This window comes from Acanthochromis polyacanthus, chromosome 7, assembly GCF_021347895.1.
Source record: "Acanthochromis polyacanthus isolate Apoly-LR-REF ecotype Palm Island chromosome 7, KAUST_Apoly_ChrSc, whole genome shotgun sequence".
NCBI lineage: Eukaryota > Metazoa > Chordata > Actinopteri > Pomacentridae > Acanthochromis > Acanthochromis polyacanthus.
The window spans coordinates 16,265,758-16,286,773 of NC_067119.1; the positions used below are offsets into that span (position 1 = coordinate 16,265,758).

At 40.1% G+C, this 21,016-nt stretch overlaps 1 protein-coding gene across 1 annotated transcript; it reads left to right on the plus strand.

Moving 5' to 3' along the window:
• The first annotated feature begins 167 nt into the window (after positions 1–167).
• Positions 168–4,946, plus strand: elovl7a (ELOVL fatty acid elongase 7a). Its single transcript, XM_022205065.2, has 8 exons — positions 168–419; positions 2,319–2,409; positions 2,582–2,772; positions 3,325–3,405; positions 3,536–3,592; positions 3,706–3,811; positions 3,915–4,051; positions 4,153–4,946. The coding sequence occupies exons 2-8, from the start codon at positions 2,346–2,348 to the stop codon at positions 4,399–4,401; spliced, it is 885 nt and encodes a 294-aa protein (XP_022060757.1). The 5' UTR covers positions 168–419; positions 2,319–2,345; the 3' UTR covers positions 4,402–4,946.
• Positions 4,947–21,016: the final 16,070 nt, after the last annotated feature.

The window sequence follows — 21,016 nt, forward strand, 5'->3', positions numbered from 1 at the left end:
CTTTTCATTCATTCGCTTTTCCAATCTTACTCAGATTTTAGGACTGCAATGGAAAACAACTGCAGTAAATTAAAACAATTGATCTCTTTTTTTTTGTACTGAAACCAACTGTTCCATTACGTATGAAAAGGCGAATCTACACATTACTCAAAATCTGACATAGTTTTCAATGAGGCATCACTCAAGAATGAACTGGATGAAACCCTGTTGAACCACAAATCAGCCAATCAGCGGGTGGGTGGGCGTGGTTCAGAAATATGCCACGCCCCTTGCCGCTGGCATAAGGACCGGATTCCGTGTGCCCAGTCAGTGTCTGAGTGGAGCCGGAAACACACCTGTTGGGAGGTGAATCAGGAGTCTGGATACAAACAATTCGACAGACTACACGGATTTTCATTGAGTGTCAGCTGCACTGAAAGGTTAGTAAATGCGTTTCCCCCAAAAAAATCTTTTTAGTCAAGACTTAACTGTGAATGTCGGTAAAGAAAGGAAAGGAAAGGAGGAAAAGTTGGAACGCAGGTGTGTCGACACAAAGCCTGAAGCTCTGCGTGTCATTGTGAGATGGATGGAAGCTATTGGTCTTGTTTTTCGATCAGTTGCGTCACCTGTTGTTCATAACCATTACAGTGGTATGAAAAGGAAAACGGGCTAAAAATAATTATTAATGGCCTATTTTGATGATTCACATGCAGGTAACACACCTGGGTATTTTTTTTCTGAGCAAGTTCCTCATATGTTTTTAAAATCATCCTAAAATTGGAATAATCTTAAATTTTGTCTAGCTTCTGTTGCAGTTTGTCTGAGTGAGAAAAATAACTTATAGAGTTTGAGTGTTTCAGTCGGTGCTCATGTACGTTTAGTCTCTGTGCTCTATGGAAGCTGACATTGCAAACTATAAGGAGAAAAAATGAATAGGTGTGCCATGGGAGCAGCAGCCTTTACATCAGGATCTCTGACTATAAAGTTAATTGGCATGTCAAGGCTTGCCATGTCTTCATTAGTGTGGAAACTCTAGACAGCCTTGCCTTTTTTTCTTTACTCATGCTGGGTAGATGATCCAGTTGTCCTTAGGTAGACACACCTTGAAAACTTGTCCTGTAGGGTTATGGCCACCTAGCAGACAAGGACTGAGATTTTCTTTTGCCCAGGTGAGTACAGGTGAATGACACAATGGGTTTAACAGAAAAAACTAAAACAACATGAGGCATTGAGTGTTTGAGGTGTGGTTTGTCAAGAAAAGGTGTTGAAGTCCCCCCCCTGGCTTCATTCCCATTTTACAGGCACGTTTCATAAGCCAGTCGGGCGAGTCATTAAAAAGGTGTTCCTCATTGAGCCCAACATTTGCCTTCTGCAGACTGGGCATTTTGATTTCCTTCATGAATCATCAGGTATGGATTAACTCCAACTATTCACACCTATAAATTTTACCTTGTCTATCTTGATTTGAAAATTTTCCAGTTTAAATTTAGTGTGATTCTCATAGCAATCAATAAGAATCAATTGTAAACAACTTTTTTTATACCACACCATAGTTGCACAACATTACCCATTACCACGCCGTTGTTGACCAACCATAGCAATTTCCATTCACACAAATTTACTCTTATCATTCTGAAAGATGGCATGAGTTAAGATGGCATGGTTTTGTTGTGACACCTAAGTCCTTTTTAAAACATGGGGAAACTTGTTTTTCTTGAATTATTCTGGACGCTGTTGTTCGTTCTCTGATAAGCGAGAGACACCGACTGCTACTCATTGTACTCTCTTCACACTCTTGGCTTTGTCTGCTTGCAGTGGTTAGAAAGGGAGCCAAGAATGGCGGAGTGGCCCTTTTTTTTTTTTCTTTTTTTTTTTCTCCCCCCCTTGTACAGAGCAGTCTCTGAGCCAGTGTAGTGTACTGTACAAATATGATGCAAGGCTATTTTTGACCTGTAACCATCAAATATTCAGACTTTAAAATGATACCATGCATGTTGGTTGCATGTTGAGGAAGTGATGCTGTGCACTGTTGGTTTCAGTGTAAAGCTCATGTCACATTTGGTTTCTGTCCATCTAGTACAGTTGTTAGTCTCCTGTTTAGCATTTAGAATGATCATTGAGGATATAGTAGTCATTAATATGCTTAATAGTGCCTTTGTTTGTTTTCACTCCCAAATCAAAATCCTGTAAAAATGGTGGGGTTTTTTCCCACTTTGTTTAGTTAAATATTCATACATGTTTTAAAGATGCTAAATACAGAGGCTTTCCAGTCTTGGACACAAATACCACTGACATGTAGTCCAAACTGACATCCCAATCTTTGCTTTTGCTCCTCACAGGTGAACTGCAAGAATCTGCTCTGAAAAATGGAATTTGATAATATTAAGTCTTCTGCTGCACTCATTTATGATGAGTTCATCCAAAATGCAGGTGAGTCTTTGATTGTTCAGGAACATTCAAGATGACTTGATGGCGTAAAGGCCTATGTAATTTGAAACCTGACACTGTCACTTCTAGGTTTGTTTCTGTGTATGAATTCACTCTTTTCTTTGTATCTGAACATTGTCAATCTCGCAAACATGCCAATGCTCTTCTGTTGCAGACTCGCGGACGGAGGACTGGCTGCTCATGTCGTCTCCTCTCCCTCAAACGATCATCATCGCTGCATACATTTACTTTGTCACATCGCTGGGGCCACGAATAATGGAGAACCGCAAAGCCTTTGACCTCAAAGGAGTCCTCATCGTCTACAACTTCGGTGTGGTCGCTCTCTCGCTCTACATGTGCTATGAGGTAAGTTGTCATTTTGCCGAGCTGACATGGAATTCAAGTCTCTTTTAATGTAGGATTTCACTCTGCAGAGCATATCGCAGGCTCACAAGGTGAGCAAACATCACTACTACTTGTATTGTCTCACAAAACCATAACACATTCCTCAGGCAGTCTTGTGGAATTTTTTTTTTTTCTCACTGTGAACCATTGATCTGCAGTTAAACCAGATCAGCAGGTATCATTTCATCTCTCTCTGTGCTGTTACTTTCATGTTGAGACACATTTCATTTCAGTCATTTAGTGATTTTGCACAACATGTTTTATTGTGTTTATGTAGTATGTTTTGTTAGCTCTTTAATTAAAGCACAGTAGCAAATAGTTGTTATGCCAGTGCTAGTTGTTTGTTTTTCCCTCTCAGTAGGATGATTAATATGAAATATTCCTCAGGTTACTGTATGACAGAATAATTTTACAAGTTGTTCAGATAAACAAATGGTTAAATTGTTTTATGAATTTTGCTTCACAGCCCTGTTTGCTCATGACTAACTGTAATCTTTGCTGTTTCTTTCCTAGTTTGTGATGTCAGGATGGGGAACGGGATACTCTTTTCGCTGTGATCTGGTTGACTACTCAAATTCACCACAGGCCATAAGGGTAAGTTCCACCTTTTACAGACTTTGCTCAAATGTTGCATCTCATTACATTTTGCACTGAGCATGCATAAGATTTAAATGCTTTTGGGTGGCTGAACCAGTGTTAAAATGCTCTCAATTCCTTCCTCTAGATGGCAGCAACATGCTGGCTTTACTACTTCTCAAAGTTTATTGAGATGCTGGACACGGTAAGAGGCACAGTTCCCATTTGATTACACTGTATCTGCCATTTTTCAGTTTGTGATTTACTCAGACCGACCCTCCTTTTTCACCCTTCTTCTGAACGCTTGTCCCTTTTCAGATTTTCTTTGTACTGAGGAAGAAGAACAGCCAGGTGACATTCCTTCATGTCTACCATCACTCCATCATGCCCTTCACCTGGTGGTTTGGTGTCCGTTTTGCTGCAGGTACAGCCCTTTTTCTCTTCTCTATTGCACAAGCAGTATTTTCTATGACATGGATTTATTGGTATATATTTTGACGCTACTCCTGTTCCACTCCTTGTTGCAGGTGGACTGGGGACATTCCATGCTCTGCTTAACTGCGTTGTCCATGTTATCATGTACACCTACTATGGGCTGACTGCCATGGGCCCCAAGTACCAGAAGTACCTGTGGTGGAAGAAATACCTCACTACCATTCAGCTGGTATGTTGAGTCCTCTGATGCAAGACTGTATCTTGTGTTGTTTTTCGTGAATGCCTGTGTTGAGTTTTGTTAGTCAACCATTTCTTTCTTTCTCTCCCCAGATCCAGTTTGTTATGGTGACCAGCCACATCTGTCAGTATTTCTTCCTCAAAGACTGCCCCTACCAGTTCCCCATCTTTGTCTACATCATCGGCCTGTACGGCCTGATTTTCCTGTTTCTCTTCCTCAACTTCTGGTACCACGCCTACACCAAGGGCAAGAGGCTACCTAAAGTGCTGCAGGCTCAGACTTGGGCACACCACACCAACGGAGTCATGAATGGAAACGCAGGTCAAGAAAAAGATGAGTGACGCAGGACTCAGGTTTATCAGGGGTTTCGGGGTTGACCTCATTTACGTAAGCAGACCACTGTGGTAATCTCAAGATTTAACCTCGGTTTGTTTAGTCTGTTTTTGATTGCTTTGTTTTTACGTGTAACTGCAAAAGACAATCTTTAAATTATGACCAAAGTTATATTTAAGAAGTTTATTGAACCAAGCTGAAGGGTTTTATTGAATTTTTGTTTATACTGAAGGTGAACCCCAAGTTCTGCTATGGAGATTTCCAAAATATCCATCCTTTGCTGCTGCACTATGGCTTAAAGAAACTATTTCACGTCTTCACCATTTACACTGATGAGACTTCACCTATGGTCCCACTGCAAGGCCCTCAGCTGTACAGCCATACTGGCTCTCCTCAAAAAGCTTCTAACTCGAAGATCATTTTATTTATTTCTGTGACTTGATCTTACTCCTCAGAAGACTTTTAGGAAATCCAGTTTATTATTATTTTTTAAAAGTTGTGCACTGAAAAGTTAAAGGTTGTTTATTTCACTAGGCCTAACATGTTGACATTTTTTTTTTTTAAAAACACGGCGTTAAGGTCTTAAATGGTTACATGCGTGCAGAGCCGGGTTTTTGTTTATTTTTTGACAACACATGCATGCCCCCATCTCTATGGCTTGAGTCACAGCTGCTGCTGATGGTAAAGTGGCATCAATTTATTCTCCTGACTTTATTCTCCAATGAAGCAATGTTGTGACAGGGATATCCGAGAGAAAGCCTGACGGACCACTATGGTTCTTATAGGATCCAGAGCAGAGCTTTAGCTAGAGTCTTACTACTTTTTTACTGAGACATACTGCAAAATAAAACTGTTACAAAACGCAGTACACACAATTACATCGGTTTCACTATTTAGCTATTGAGGCAGAAAATGAGCAGCCTTTCTTGCCTGCTTTTTTTTTTTTTTTTTTTTTATATTTTTGCTTTATGTTGAAACTCTGTGGCTAACAAGGTCTTGACATGGCTGGAGTTGGTGCCTTTGGACTTAGCTCTGTGGAGTAGTTTTATAACCAGTTATGATGATCTCGAACTGAGAAGTGAATGTAACATTCTGCTCCTCTGGTGACTGAGGACACTGGGTCCAGCTTTATGTGGAAAGAGTTCCACCATTTTTATTCAGGTGAAAACCCATGTTAACACCAAAGGTTTACAGATATCTAATACATGTAACTGTGAGTGAACTTTGTTTTTTAATTTCTTTTTGAATTCCTCCTTATACCAATGAATAAAACTGTAAAATATGTGACATGGAATGTTTATATTGTTTTATATGTATTTATATAAAAATAAATTGTCAATGTACCTTGAACATGTTGTCTTGCTTTTGTCTGTTTGAATTGTGGAACTCTTATTATTTTCAATGAAGTAAAGCAGTGGCAAAAATGAAAGGTGCAAGATTTAAAATGCAACTTCAGAGCAGATTGGAACTTAACGATAGTATGGTTAAAGACTACTTTCGGAAAGGGGGGTTCTTGGCCTTAATTGGATAAATTTAGTTCATGATCTTTAAAAGTAGCATGTAGCCGAGACCAGACTTTACATTCTTCTGTGTCCTGCAGATTTTTTTTCTTTTTTGAACTGCTATCATTGCAAATTTTCTATTGCATAGATCTAACTGTAATGAGCCATTTCCACCAGTAGGAAGTGCTGTTAAGCAGACTGCTGATTAGAGTGGGCAGTGCGTTCATGTAAAATGGAAAGCCACACACAAAGGTAACACTTCACATTCATGAGAACTAATGGCACTGCTATAAGTCTGGAGAAATGTGTTGGTGAGCAACACTCCTTTTCGGTCTTGCAGCACTGAGTGACTAATTTATTTCTCTCAACCTGCAAGATAATGAACAGCAAATTGCAATTTTGCTGTTGCTTAGGGAAACACTTGTTTCTCTAAATTGTTAGTTTTCCTGAAAGCAGAGAGGTAGATTCTTATCCCAGCTACCATGCATTATTCACTTCATCTCGAGGGATTTTGAAAGGGTTTTCATCACATCTAATGCAGTTTTTCAACCAGCAGAGTAGCATACGGATCAAATTTTGTTTAGTTAAACATGCAGACTAATTAAATGTGAATCTTGTTAGATGGGAGATGTTTTGTTTCCTTTCAAAGCCTGCACATTAAACTTAAGCTGCACAGGAGTGGTTTAAAAACACAAAGCCAGGGGAGATTGTAGCTTCACTCCATGCAAAATGACATGGGGACAAGGTAGCTCATTAAGGCTGTAACTGAATGCTAACTTGGAGTTGATCAGTACTTGTAAATAAGTTAATAGCATTTTATTTTTCATGATGAATGTAGATCAGTTTGCATCTGTTTTCACTGTGGCATCAATGGCAAACTTCATACTGAATGGCGCTCAGGTGTGTGATTACAAATATGAAATGTTCACAAATTGCAGAAATCAAGTCTGATTTGCTTACTGTAAAAAACAAATACCAGTATGTGGCACATAAGTGCTGAAGCTAACCGGTTCAATGGAGAGATGAGGACAGGCAGCAGGACAACCCAACGCTTGGAGGCCAAGGATGATCGCTCTGTACAATGATGAGTTCCAACAACCACGGTCTGTCTTCCAGCCACCCTTGCAGGTCCTTCCCTGGCTTTAGTGTGCGAGAGGCTGTGATAACTAGGTCATTATCAGGCTGAATGGGAGAGATGGCTCATCATTTCAAATATATGTAACACAAATTTAATGATTCAGTGAGCATGATTTGTTCCTGCCTTTCTCCAGAAAATACATAATGGATATAAAAAAAAAAAAAATGTTGTGCAAGACAGACTCAAATTGTGTTTAATCATTTCAGTGTCCTCGTATTTGCCAGTGCAAATATGGGGGAAAAAAAGAGAATCAAACTACTTGTCAACTTCTGCCATCCCCGTAGTTAAGAGTCAATATTTCTAATTTGTTCAATAACATGTGAATCATGAACTATCAGATCTAATGGCAGAAATGACAATATTTACGGTGTCTGTCAAACTGATTCCAGCTTTAAATGCGTGAGTTACTTATTAGTTTCACATTCAGGAGTCTCAGAGCAACATTTGCAGCTGTGTTTCTGTCTATTTGGTAAAAAAAAAAAAAAGTCTTATGTTCACATTCTTCTGATCTGTCTGCTGTTTAGTCCCATAGTAGTTAGTTTTTTGAGCTTTTCAAGTGGTGAGAACAAACTAAAACAGTAAAATCACAGGTTGAAAAACCAAAACATGAGCTGAAAAATGCTAAAAGAGCACATAGAGCACAAGGGAAACACAGGCAAGTAGTCAAGTGATCCAAATTTGAAATAAAAATGTTGAGCATAGCTGCTTTAATGCCAGAGAGAAATACTAGTCTTGATCCCATTTTTTCAGTTTCCATACAAGATGCACTTTGCCACAACCAAAAGTGACACAATATGCGTGGTCACACCAGGACCACACCACAGTATGTGTGGTCCTGTTCTCATGACTGTCAACACAACTTGTCCAACTGTAAAAAAAAAAAAAAAAAAAAGTCAGCTGCAGGTAAGAAAAAGAGAGAGAAAGCTACATGGTAATTGCTTTCTTTGTGGGGACTATAATTCAGCAGATCACCATGCTGCTCGGCGGTGGCAGCATCATGTGCAACAGTGACAAGTCTTGAGCATGCCTGCTTTTTTTTAGATGCACTCGTCGTGGCCACAGTTTGGGAAGAATATATCTGTGTGTCTCCTGATCCTCTGTCTTGTGGAAGGGTGACAGCACCTTGGAAACGTTCCAGTCAAGGACAACAATGGACGATGAAAAGCACTGACTATGTGGGAGAGAACTGGGGTAGCTGAGGGGAGAGAAGACACTACAAAAAGTACAAGAAAGGAGGCAAAAATGTAATTTTTTGACATAGATGTCTGTAAAATGAGACGTTTATGTGCAGTCAGTGGTTCAGTTAATGAGGGTAAATTAAACCAAGACATGTGAACAAGACAAATGTGTGTGTATGTGTGTGTGTCAGCAGAGAGCAGATGTTTCTCTGACAATAATTATTGGTGTTTTCTATAATAATAGGTATTTTGTTGGACTAATGGTAACCTAATTGTCCTCTGTCCTTTTCTCTGTCTCTTTTTCTCCTCAGTATAAAAAATAAGGATAAGTATGATTTGGCTTATAAAATGTTAAAAAAACAAACACAATGGCGAAGTATTAATGTGCTGCTCCTAACAGAGTCTGCTTTCATTTGTAATGCAATCAAAATGAGTAATGTTGCTGTGTGACATTTCTACAAATAGAGTTTGATAGGCTAATTAAAAGTGACACATTGTGTCTTTTTTTCTTTGGTTGGTGTTATTGAACAAGCTCAGCTGGCAGAAGTGATGCTGAGAAGGAAGACAGCATTTCTGAATCTGTAACTTGTAGTCATGTTTTAATGTCACACATATAATTGAATGTTCTGTGTCTTTCAAGTCAAATAGTGCTGCTTTTTTTCAGGCCTCGTGTGTATTATAACGTTCTTTGAGTTTGGTCCAAACTTAAAAGATAGAGCTAGAGCTAGAAATCCTCACGTTGGAGGGTTAGCGAACGGCTGCAATTTGGTCATATTCAGCTCTTTATGTACACCATCCAATCTCGAGATGCGTGATACCAACTGTGTGTTCGACCCTTTGGGCAAAACTTTGCAGAGTTCTCACACCTCACATCGTGAAATACACCTCTATCCCCCTCTGTGATTGTTGCTGTCAACAGCTTTAGCAGTGCTTCTTGGTGCATGTGAGTGGAACAAATATGGTGTTTTGCCAAAGGATGCTACTTACGTATCTACCCAGGAGTAGGGTATAATCCCTCCCAAAGCAGACTTATTGATCTGGGTCTTGTCTTTCAGGAAGACTTCTGTAGAGTGAGTCTGGCCCCGCTGTGTGTGTGTGTTTGTCAGCTGCTGCCTCTGTGGTTGTAAGTTGTCATATCTGTTTTGGGAGAGGCAGCATGGAAACGCTATTTACATCGCCTGCTTTCCACTTTTTTATGTCTTCAAGGAATTTCCACCGTTACATTCATCAGGGTTTACAGACTGAACTGTTTTCCGTTGCTCTGACAAATGAAAGATGAAAATATTTGTTGATTTCCTGTGGATAACCTGGTGCAAGATGTTTTGATGCAACAGTACCAAAGGGGAATAAAGTGTACACTCTTTGCATAGTATTAGAACAACCCTTCCACTCCTGTGAGTTTGACGAACCTTGGGGCCAGACAGCTTTGTACAGTAGCACTCTGCTTGCTTGCTTTGCTGATGTCTGGCCTGCATGCCTGTTTGCCTGGCTGTTCCCTCAGGGCCTGCCAGCTCTGCTGTCTGTATCCCTGCCTGTCTTGCTTCTTGTTTGCTTGTCTTCCTGTCATAATTTAGCCTATTGCAAAGTTACACCTGAAAGATTTAGACTGATATTTTAGGAAATGTATTTATTTATTCTCAGACAGAGAGCTAGATACACAGATTCATATCTTTCTGTGGAATCTGGTGGTGGAGCCAGAAGATAGTTAGCTTAGCTTAGCATAAACACTGCACACTGGGGGACACCGCTAATCTGGTTATGTCCACAGAAAGAAATTGACATGCACCTCACACATTACCACATTCTTTCCTGTTTTTTTTACATTTAGAGTTTATAGAACTATTTCTTTCTTGTCTGACAATCACACAGTGGTGACAGAATTCCATGAAATCTCTGTTTCTGGTTAAAAAAAAGTTTTAAACTCTGATAAAATCACTTCGACAGGTAAATGTGTTCATTAATGAGCTTTAGATGGCAGATTTTTTACCTTTGCACAGAACCAAGCTGGCTCCGTTCCCAGCCTTAATGCTAAGCCAAGATAGTTGACTATAACTTTACGTTATTATCATTAATTGACAGTGGTATCAATCTGCTCATTTACCTCTTGCCAAGAAAGCAAAGCGTCTTCCCTAAAACTTAAACTATTGCTTTAATTGCTGGTCATTCTCCCTTTGTTTTACTTACAACCAGCACACGGTATTCAAAGAGAAATCAAAAGCTTTTACCTAAGTAAGCTAAGAAATGAAATATTCCCTCAAGATCGTTTTAAAAAATATACCACATATGGATGTGACAAATGGAAAATGTAGTCTGATTCGGACATTATCATTATTATCTACTGTGTGAAAAGTGGGTGGCTGTTACAGATGTGAGTGAGTCTCTTAAGTCAGGCAACAATAGGAGCATTACATCAAAATGTATTCTATGAAATTCTCAAAAGTATCAACAGCACAGTTATATTTGCTGGATGGATCTAATATTTCTATGTGTTTGTGTTAATCTTTGTTTTTTTATTTGTTGTTGATTGTATACAAATGTGTGTGCAGTATGATGTTTTCAGGTGTATGTCTGGATGTAATCTGATTGATGTAGGGTTAGGATATAAACCTCTCACGCAACATTCTCCAATTCCACTCACTGCTTGTGGCCATTCTCAAATCAACCTCTACCTCCAAGCAGCAGAGCAGCTGGCATGCTGAAAATGGCAGGTTTTGAAGAAGATTTGTATCGTGCATTTAGGAAGGCCAGTTTGGTTCTTTCACAGACTGTATATAAACACCAGTTAGAAGTTTTTCCAAGCAGCAGTTGCCATCTTGGCAGTGCCTGACTAGCAACTCCTGGCAAATCCAAGAAAGAGCAAAGAGGTGGAGATTGAGTGGAGCTGAGGTCAACCATGGAAACTTCTCAGGGCCATGGACTGTCCTGTGACAGTATAAAAAGTGTGACTCAAAATTTTAAGCCTTAATACAAATTTAAACTGGTGAGTTACAAAACAGGTCACCCCTTCTTCACATAATTGGCCATTTTATTGACATGGGTGCAAATATTTCACCAAAACAATGCCCCTCTTCACTAATTTGCAGGGGGAACAAATTGGTTGGTTGGTTGGTTTAAAGAAATACAAACAAGCTAGGGTGTGTTTCCCTTACAGTAGAATGATGATGAGGTGCAGTCAGATATTTCCCCAGCACATTCACTGCACTGTAGAAATAGGTCTGACTATATTAGTCTTGTCTGGATGAGAGCCCAAAGCTGAACATGTTCCAGACATATAGGAAAGGATGGCAGGCAGAATTGGCAAGAGCTTTCCAGAGGGGCCTCTCACAAGGTGCACACTTTAATTTGATTTGATTATCCCTGATGTTTGCCACATACTATTATTGCATACAGTAGAAGCTGCTTTTTACTTTCTGTTATCCTTCGAGCTGTTCGTGGGTTCACGTGGTCTACTTTAAATTCGGATGTTTTATAACCATCAAATCCTTATTTCCTGAAGTGCCACACTGACTGAATTGAATTTATCCTGACCCACTATTCTACTCAGTTTAAAGGGGTCATCCAGCAATAATATACTGCACTTGCCTAAAGACTTGCCATAAAAAAGGCAACTCAAAGTCCTGCCTGGCTGAATTCACCTCATGACTGAGGTGAGAATCTCTCTTGACCAAACACCATGACTCCACAGTCTCTCCAGGGTGAAAGGAAAAGAGGTCTGAGTGTGAATGCATGCATTAGTGTGGTTATCAGCACCACTGATAGCTTTGCAACCTAAACAAACAGAAACGAGTGTGTTTCAGCCGTATACTAATAGAGCAGACGTTCATTGGCTCTGCAGCACAAACTATATCCGCCAACGTTTTGTTAAGAATATTTGCAATTCATGTCTTTCATGCTGTATTCCCAGGGTTTGCTGAAACAAGAGAGAGTCGCATCATCACTGGGAACTGGAAGTGCAACTGTGAGTGTGCTACGTAGTAAAATATGTCACACTTGATTCAGTCACAGTCTTTATTTCAATGCTATTTTCTCGGGAATAGATGCTAAAAGTTGGAAGAGGAAATACTGTGATGATTCATAGACCTGCCACTCATCTCCTTTTTTGGGTGTCCAAAAGCAACCCTGTATCATCCTTCCTTTAATATAATCCTATATTAATTTGACTGATACAGGCAGCAGTAAAGCAGGATCAAGGAGGATATGTCATCACCTCAGCCGAAAAAATAGGAGGGCAGCTTTACTTTATTTTTTAAAGTAGAGTAAGCCGATCTGATATATATTCCTTCAAAAAAGCATCTTGACAGAGTAAATCTTAATCAGAGTAATTAGTCTTCGACAGATCAAACAACAGTTTCTTCTTCTTACTCCATCCGCTTGTACGCCACTCTTTCGTAATGGAAATGTTTCCACAACTGCTCTATTCTTATTCTTTCATACTGTAAATACAACAGCAGTTCCTCCCACTTTGTCATACTCCACAACCATGAGCCTGTCCACAACGATGAGAACTTCAGCAGGAGGGGGCAGGAGGGGAGGGAAGTTGGAGCATGAGAGATGTGTGATTGGCCAAAAGGCGGATAGCTCTCCACCATGATTGGCTGGAAGCCTGGGAGCTGTGTGCAGAGTTCCCTCCTTATTCCAGAGAGCATCAGTGAGCGGCAGAGTGAGACTTGCTGTGACTGAGATGTACAGCAGATACTTTGTTTTGTTTTGTTTTCTTTGATTGGGACCCTGAGAGCAGACAGAAGACACTGTGCTGGAGCCAGAAGTGGATAAATAATCCCTGGAACTTCCCAAAAATACAATAAGGTAAGTTCTTACATTTCTTTTTGTCACTCCACTACATTGGTAGCAGCTGTACAGTAGTTTTCTTTAAAGTTGCTGATGGAGCAAAAGTGACATGAGTAATGCGATAAGAAATCAGCACAAGAGCTGATACAATGTGACAGCAGAGATAGTAAACAGAGAGGTGCATCATCACCATCACCAGCTCTCATGCATGTGCAAGTGTGTGCATGAGTGTTTGCATTGTGTATACATGCACAAGCATGCAGGCATTTAGGTGTGTGCATGCACTGGAGTGTATGTTCTTACATTCTGTTTAAAGGATGCATAGAAAGCAGATTTGTGTTTTAGGGGAGGGAACGGTGCAGTGCGACTTCACAGTGACCAACCTCATCAGCAAACTTGTCACTGCAATGCTTCGCATTGACAGAGGAGCTCAAGGACTCCCCTCCCAAAATCTCCTGGTGTGACTTTCAGGCTGCGGGATGGTGGTGGCAGTGGTGGTGGTAGCCGGCTATAAATAGGCCTGCTCCAAATTGTACTGCAGTCACACATAAATTCAGGGGGAACAAGAAATGACACAGTCATTGTTTTTTGTATTAGAGTTGGGAGCACTTTGATCCTCTCAGGACTTAGTGTGTCCTTTTGGCTGATTGACTCCAGCATAAACACAGACAACTAAGAGTACAACTGAATACCCTTGTTTTTCTTCCATATTATACCAACAGCTGTAACAAGAGGAGGAAGGGGAGATAAAGGAAAATGGAGATAGCAGAAATATACAGAGTGTAGCATGTGTCTCTCTGTGTGCTTTTGTCAGGATGCACTGTTTGTGTGGATGTAAAAGTGTGAAAAGTGTTTCGAAGTGTCTCAGCTTTTCTTATGCCATGTGCAGAGAAATGCTCCACACTGTTCTGTATTAACTCATTATTGTTACTTCTGCTCCCTTGATTTCCATAGAGATGCTTATCAAACTAGTCAAATCAGCTTGTTATAATGTGAAGTGAATATCTTTGCAGATGTTGGAGCCCATGCAAGGGCAAATGACGTGTGCTCACTTGTATGAGCATATGAAGAATTAGTTTAAAAAGTGACATCATACTTACAGAACATTACTTTCTTATTGGATCCAGGAGGTTTTAGTGTTGAGTCTGCAGCCCAGCTACATGTGGACCTGTTTATGTTTTGTATCCCAGACCCTCTCATAGGTGGAGACCATGACTCATGACATGACCATGACCACGGCTCTGGTATGACGTCATGATCATGTTTTGCTCCATCTCTTTGTTTTTCTTAGTTTGAAGCCATCTAAAGATAAACAGTTAAAAGTTGTGCATGTGACGACAAAAAAGCTGCTTTCTTCTGTTCCTCTAAGCGAGGAATTAGCCTGCAGTTTTTAATATCTACCTGTCAGTCAGCCAGAGCTCCTTTATTGCAGTGTAGAACACAGGGTGCCTTGTGTTGTACCTGACCTCTACTATGCAAATATATAGTGCCAGACTACCAGACAGTGCTGCACTCCACCTCCACGTGCATGAATCTGTGAGATGGGGCAGCACACTAAGCCCTTTGTTTCACCTGTGCATCACCTGAGTGCTGAGACAGACGCTGTAGCCTCAAGCTGAAATTCTGACTTTAATGACAGCAGTGTTTGTGTTCTCCTCTTCATCTGTGCAGAGATCAGACAACATCAGAATAGGCTGAATAATAAATGGCTGTGCTGATTCATCATTGGCAACCTGAAAACTGTGACGAGTCAAAGAAACGGATAATGGAGCACATGTGAAATTTTCATTCTTGCAAGCTTCTGCTGTCACCCTTGTTATGTTGAGCTGGGTCTCTTTTCTGAATGAGCGTTGCTGCTTGGCAGTGTGAGTGAATGAGAGTAGAGAGTAATGAACTTAGCCCTTATGCAAGTATCTGTAGTGTACAAGGACAAAAGCATCTGCACTGCTGCTGATGTCTTTGTCTCAGTCTTCAAAAGACGGATTTCTGCAGCTGTTTTTGAGTGTGTCATGTACTGCTTGTGCGCAAATCTGATGATGTGTAGGATCTTAACTTAAGGTGACAATGTCAAGTCAAGTGTTTATCAGACATTGTTGTACTCAGATAGCTCTGTTTGCAGGAGAAGATATGAGTGATATAGTGAGTGATGTAGCTCCTAAGAGTTTCCAGAGGTGAGGGGGTCAGGAGTGGAGAAACAGTGGAGGACCGCAGTGTTTGGTTCCAACAAAGTTAAATGTCACAGGTTTCCCTTAGTCATTCTTGGCATTTTATGAGTGAGAGTTAACGGAAAATTATATCATTTGCTTCCCAAAGCATACTCATTACTGTAATAAAGGCAGTGTTTGTTTTTCTTTGTTTTCTGGAAAGGGGGACATTGAGAAGTCGTCTAAAGCTCCCATACAGAGGCACTGCAATATGCATACATACACACTGACATGCACACACAAACACATATAAGTAAGCAATGCCAAAGGCATTTCAGAATCTTTTCATTGGAAACTCTGTTCCCATAACAATGAGGGGGTCATTCTGGGACTTCAGTAACTTTAACTGGGCTGGTGGGTTGACTGTGAAAGTTTGTCCTCTTTTGCTCTTGTCTTATGCTTTTAAAGAGATCATTGCAAAGTATTTGTTACCAATTTGTCTTACATCTGTTTTTCATTTATAAAGTGACAGCAAGCAAGGTTTTGTAGTCATGAATGGTTTGTTGCCTAGGTAAACGATCTTCCCTGCGTCCAGATGTTTGGCAATATTGTCATGCTTCCAGTACAGAATGTGCTGTCTGACATGAAATCTGTGTGACTTCTGAACCGCAGTGGAGTCTTTTGGCGCTGCACACCCTTAAAAGGCAGCAACATATGCATGCCTGAGACTATCCCATGACGCATAATGAGTTATACAGACATGTGCAAAACAGCATAGAGAAAATGATACAAGAAGGTAAAATTGTCTCCCCCTCACCCAGCCCATTGTGCCTCTCTGTCTTGCTCTCTTTTTGCACTGGAGCCCAATACACACTGACCTTCAGCACAGCTGGATGGTATCAGGAGAACCACAACTTAGCGTTTTACTATTAAACCACACTGTTGGATTTAGCATTTAATTGGTGTCATGTATACAAACATGACAGATGAAACAGATGACGGTGCTAGGATAGGATCTGTGCCTCTGCAGCAGCATCTGTGTGTGGAGCCGTTGTCGCGTTAGGCAGGAAGAATGACCTCCAAGGGACACTAGAGAGGCGAACAAGAGAGAAACAGCTGGGCCCTGCAGCTCACTTGCACTTCCCTTTCCGTTTATCACACTGGAAGTCCTGTCATTGTTTGTTTGTGAGCTTTTCTGACAGATAGAATGCAACAGCTCACACTGCTTTTAAAACAGAGGTTTGGGATACCGTGGCCTCAGTTGTAGAGGGAACTGCTGGGCGGGGTGGGGGGGCGTCTTGATGATGTCTCCAGAGAGTAGTGGTATTTGCTGGGTATGTTTTGGTCGTCTCTTGCGCTTCCTGGCGCTGTGTTGAACAAATACAAATGCTTTGTTTTCCTTTACTGCAGAAAACTTTCCATAAACAGCTGTTGTTATTTTCTATATTGGGACCGGGTCACTGTGATGTTGCTCTTAAAAACATACAACCAGAAGAGCTTTGTGCTTCTTCAGGCTGGGGCAACATTTTCCTTCGACCCCAATGCTTTTTTTTTCTCCATATATGCTCACTGGATCACACACACAAACATGGAGTGTGTCTGTCCAAGATTAACAGGAAAATGAGTGAATTGAGCATTTAATGATCATTCCAGTTCCACCACAATGTGTCTAACAGAGAAACAACAGTCAAACTGCTGGATAGAGTTGCGCTGTAACATTTCAGCTTGTTTCTCTTTGAGAACTGATTGCCGGTGCTTGGAGTGAGCACAAACTGCAGAGTAATTAAAGTTAAGCGCATTTGACAGCTATTATTTGGCCAAGGAAGAGATGAATAAACATCAAGGGTGACACACGGATTATTTTACTTTTTTTGTCCTTTAACAGAAACAAAAAACACCTCTGCTGAATTATAGTTGGCTCAGTGGTTCCTTTGAAACAAGGGCATTTGGTCAGGTGTCCTATATTATTTATCAGGTTGAAGCCCTGATAAGAAGCCGGCTTGACTCAGGACACTGAATGGAGTGAAGCCAGAAAGCTAACATTAGTCCAGACACACTTTGCTTATGTTGCAACATTCACATTGCTACTCACTGGAAATACACACACAATACAAGTTTTTCATTGAGGTGATACATTTAAACAGCTTACGCTCTGCCAAACTGTCTTGGGAACAGTCCAATCATGTTACATCAGGAAGAATAATCCTGTTTTCATTGTGCTTCATGCTGTTGCTGCTTTCAATTCTCTTTCTCCTGAATTGACAGCGTGGTATGCTCTAATAAAACTAGTTTGTACAACATTTGCCTGCCCACGTCACTATGGGGATAACACCCCACACTTTCACAGCCTCTCCTGGAATGTGTTCATAGTGTTTCTCCTACTGGTTCATTTGAAAACACTGTGTTAGGATAAAAAAAAAAAGAGAGAAGTTCAAACCCTGCTTAACAATCACTGCATGGATATGAAAGTTTTAGTTTTAATATTGTAGGTCTAATAAAAACTTTCCAATACAGTTCTGACAAGGTTCTGGTTAGGGGAGAGGCTTTCAGAAACTGTTCAGGCTTATTTTATGATGAAAGACAGAGATAAGAGATTGAAATTGGCGTTAAGGTAAAGAAGAACACAGAAAAAAAGTCTAAAAGTACTTGACAATATTTTCATTGTGATGTCCTTGGAGCTTTTGGCTGCTGCATCATTTAACAATAACCTGTTCAACAACAAACAGGCATTTTTCCAGCAGCTGGTATATATTTTCAGAGACATGTCTGCAGTATTAAGCTTGAATTTAAGAGTTTCGTCTATTCAGTAAAAAGACAACGTATGTGAAATTATGACAGATTTTTAAATTTTTTTGAAAAGATAAAAAAATTATGGTTATTTACAATGACTTTCCATTAGTCGTATAAATCCAATGATAATTTTCATATTTTCGCATTTCAAAAGTATAATAAAATACAATGGAAAACAATTACTAATTACAAAATAATTTCTAGTTAGCTTTTTTCTATTTTTTTTTTTACAATTTAAATAGGATACAGATTATATTCTAAATTTAAGTCTTTGCATACATAATTATATCCCTTGGTAGTATTTTCATTGTTTATTATTCTTTTCATTGGCTACTACTTTCAGCTCTTAACATCCGCTATATTCTTGCGTTCATAGAAGTGGTTAATATATTTCTTGAGTTGACTGAGATAATTAGCTTCTTGCTAATGAAAATATTAATAATCATATTTGAGTAATGACATGGAAAAAACTTTGCAATCCATCACAAGCTAATGTAACTTGTTTTTTGTTCTGATGGGTATACCACAGAACAAAAAACCAACAAAAAAACAAACAAACAAAAAAAAACCTGTTTCTCCCAGTGTTGGTTCCTTGTTCTGAGGGGGTTTCCTGTTGTCTCTCTGTGGATTTGGGTCAGCAGTGAAGGTAATAATGTAAATTGAATCAGGACACTCACATAATTATTGTCCTGTTATATCAACTTCACGGGGAACACAACGTGGCTTGTGTCACACAGTGATGCATTTTCTCATGCAAATCATGTTCCTCTAATCATGTGACAAATGTCTTAACATAATAGTGAAAGGTTAATGTGACATCTTGCTGTCTGTCTCCCACCATCACGACATCGGGTGTGCTGAGCTTTTTGCTCTACGCTGCTGATTCATTCACTTAACTCATTGCCATGCATCACATTATATGTATCATCTAGCAAATGCAATCTCAGAGGAGATATATAAATCCTCTGAGGTGTTTTTGTAGGTTTAAACTCAACTTAACAAATATCTGCTTATAAATAACATGTCTAAGTCAGCTGATACATTATGATAGATTTGTAGATTTTGATCAATCCATTTCAGTTCAGTACACCTCTGCAGTATTTCGAGGTCTTTTTTTGAGCATTGGAATAGTGGATTTCACACATGACTGGCTCTATACCTAATATAATGCATTTTGAAGGGACATTTTTTATTGCACGAGTTCTGAGAAACCCTAAAGATTGCACCAATACATGGCAAAATGCAGCAAGCATCTGTCTTTGCTAACTACAGTGGAATTTCTTCATAGTTTTCGCTTTAGAAGGAAGACTGTAATCACACTATACTGTTACATTACAAAAGCAAAGTTCCAACAATAGCTTGTTTTTAATTACAAATTCTAATCTACCACATGATCTCCTTTATGTTATTTATCCATATTTGTATATAACAGAGAGCTGCTTGCTGATACGCTGGCAGCATTTCTTTCCAGGTTGGGACTACCAAAATACTTTCTACAATAATCTGTCACTCTCTATTTCGCTCTCTCGCTCCCACTTTCTTTTTTTCTTTCTCAATGCAGTGGGTGGAAGAGCATTCAGTAAAGTCTCAGGGTTTAATTCCATCTGACCATGTAAGGACGGCGGCTCACAGGCCTTCAGGCTGGCTTAAATTAATGTCATTATCATAACATGTTGATGTGTAGCATAACGATGGGCTCACACACAGCTCTGTCCAATAAATCAGTCATACAAACGGTCATGTTATGGTTGCAGGGCGATCGTGGAGCGATGAGCTGCACTGAATACAATTTAGTGGATGCACTGGAGGGCTGCTCAGTGGAGTAGTGGTTAGTACTTTCGTCTTGCAGCAAGAAGATCCCTGGTTTGAATCCTGGGGTGGGTCTGGGATCTTTCTGCATGGAGTTTGCATGTTCTCCCTGTGCATGCGTGGGTTTCCTCCGGGCACTCTGGCTTCCTCCCACAGTCCAAAAACATGCTGAGGTTAACTGATCATTCTAAATTGCCCGTAGGTGTGAATGTGAGTGTGATTGTTTGTCTATGGTATGTAGCCCTGTGACAGACTGGTGACCTGTCCAGGGTGTCCCCTGCCTTTGCCCAAGTCAGTTGGGATAGGCTCCAGCACCCCCTGCGACCCTAATGAGGATAAAGCAGTATATAGAGAATGGATGGATGATTTTATTGCGTGCATATGTGAACTGTGTGCTCTCAGGTCAGATCTGTCAGTCAAATGTCTATGTCAGTGAACTTTTCTATCTGCACCGCTGGCTCGTGACAAAGCACATCATAAAATAAGAGTTGTCCCTACATTATATGCATCATTTCTGAAGTTAAAATAACTGAGGGAGTCCAGAGATTGTGATAAATCTGTTCTGCTGTTTTACTTTGACTCTCATACTCGGTCATACGCTAATTAATGGGACTTGTCTTCTCTTGATGAAAAGTTGGGCAAGCTCGTAGTGTCTGCTGGAAAATATTTGGCCTTATTGTTTGTGTCTGGTATTACACAGAGAGGATGCCAACATTTCTCTGCGGTCTCGGTGCTGCTTCAAACTGGCAAATCTGGTCTTCAGTCTCACTGGAGGGAATCAGTCCTGCTTTGTGTTTCTGCCATTGGAAATGTTTTTATAAAAATAAGATTACAGATATGTAATCAGCTTCCTGGCTCTCCTCACATAATCCGACAACAAACTAAGCCTCAGAGGTTGGGTCATCTTTACATAACATGACATGAACTCAGAGCGGCCAAATTTTTGGCTGCTTTGCTCTGCAGATTGGTTTATGTGCTGTGCTCACCTGAACCCAGTTTTACCTTGACATTATCAGCACAGATTTTTATTTTAGTTTTTTTTTCAGTGTGAGAATATTTAATTACACATACTGAAGTTTGTAGAGTATCTGTGTGCTCTTCAGTGTGATGCAAACAGTTTTGTTACCTGTAGTTTCATTTTCAGTACTGAATGGCAGATGTTGCTCAAACTAATGACTTTAGAGGAGGCTTTGAATGCAGCATCGTAGCTGTGTGAGATTCTGTAAGGACAGAAAATACAAAAAAATGATATACACTAATAGACTGTTTTGCCC

Excerpts from the sequence above, each read along its gene's own strand:
- elovl7a (XM_022205065.2), top strand. The coding sequence starts at position 2,346 with ATGGAATTTGATAATATTAAGTCTTCTGCTGCACTCATTTATGATGAG. Across the intron at positions 2,410-2,581 it reads TGAGTTCATCCAAAATGCAG|ACTCGCGGACGGAGGACTGG; the intron begins GTGAGTCTTTGA and ends CTTCTGTTGCAG. Across the intron at positions 3,812-3,914 it reads TGGTGTCCGTTTTGCTGCAG|GTGGACTGGGGACATTCCAT; the intron begins GTACAGCCCTTT and ends TCCTTGTTGCAG.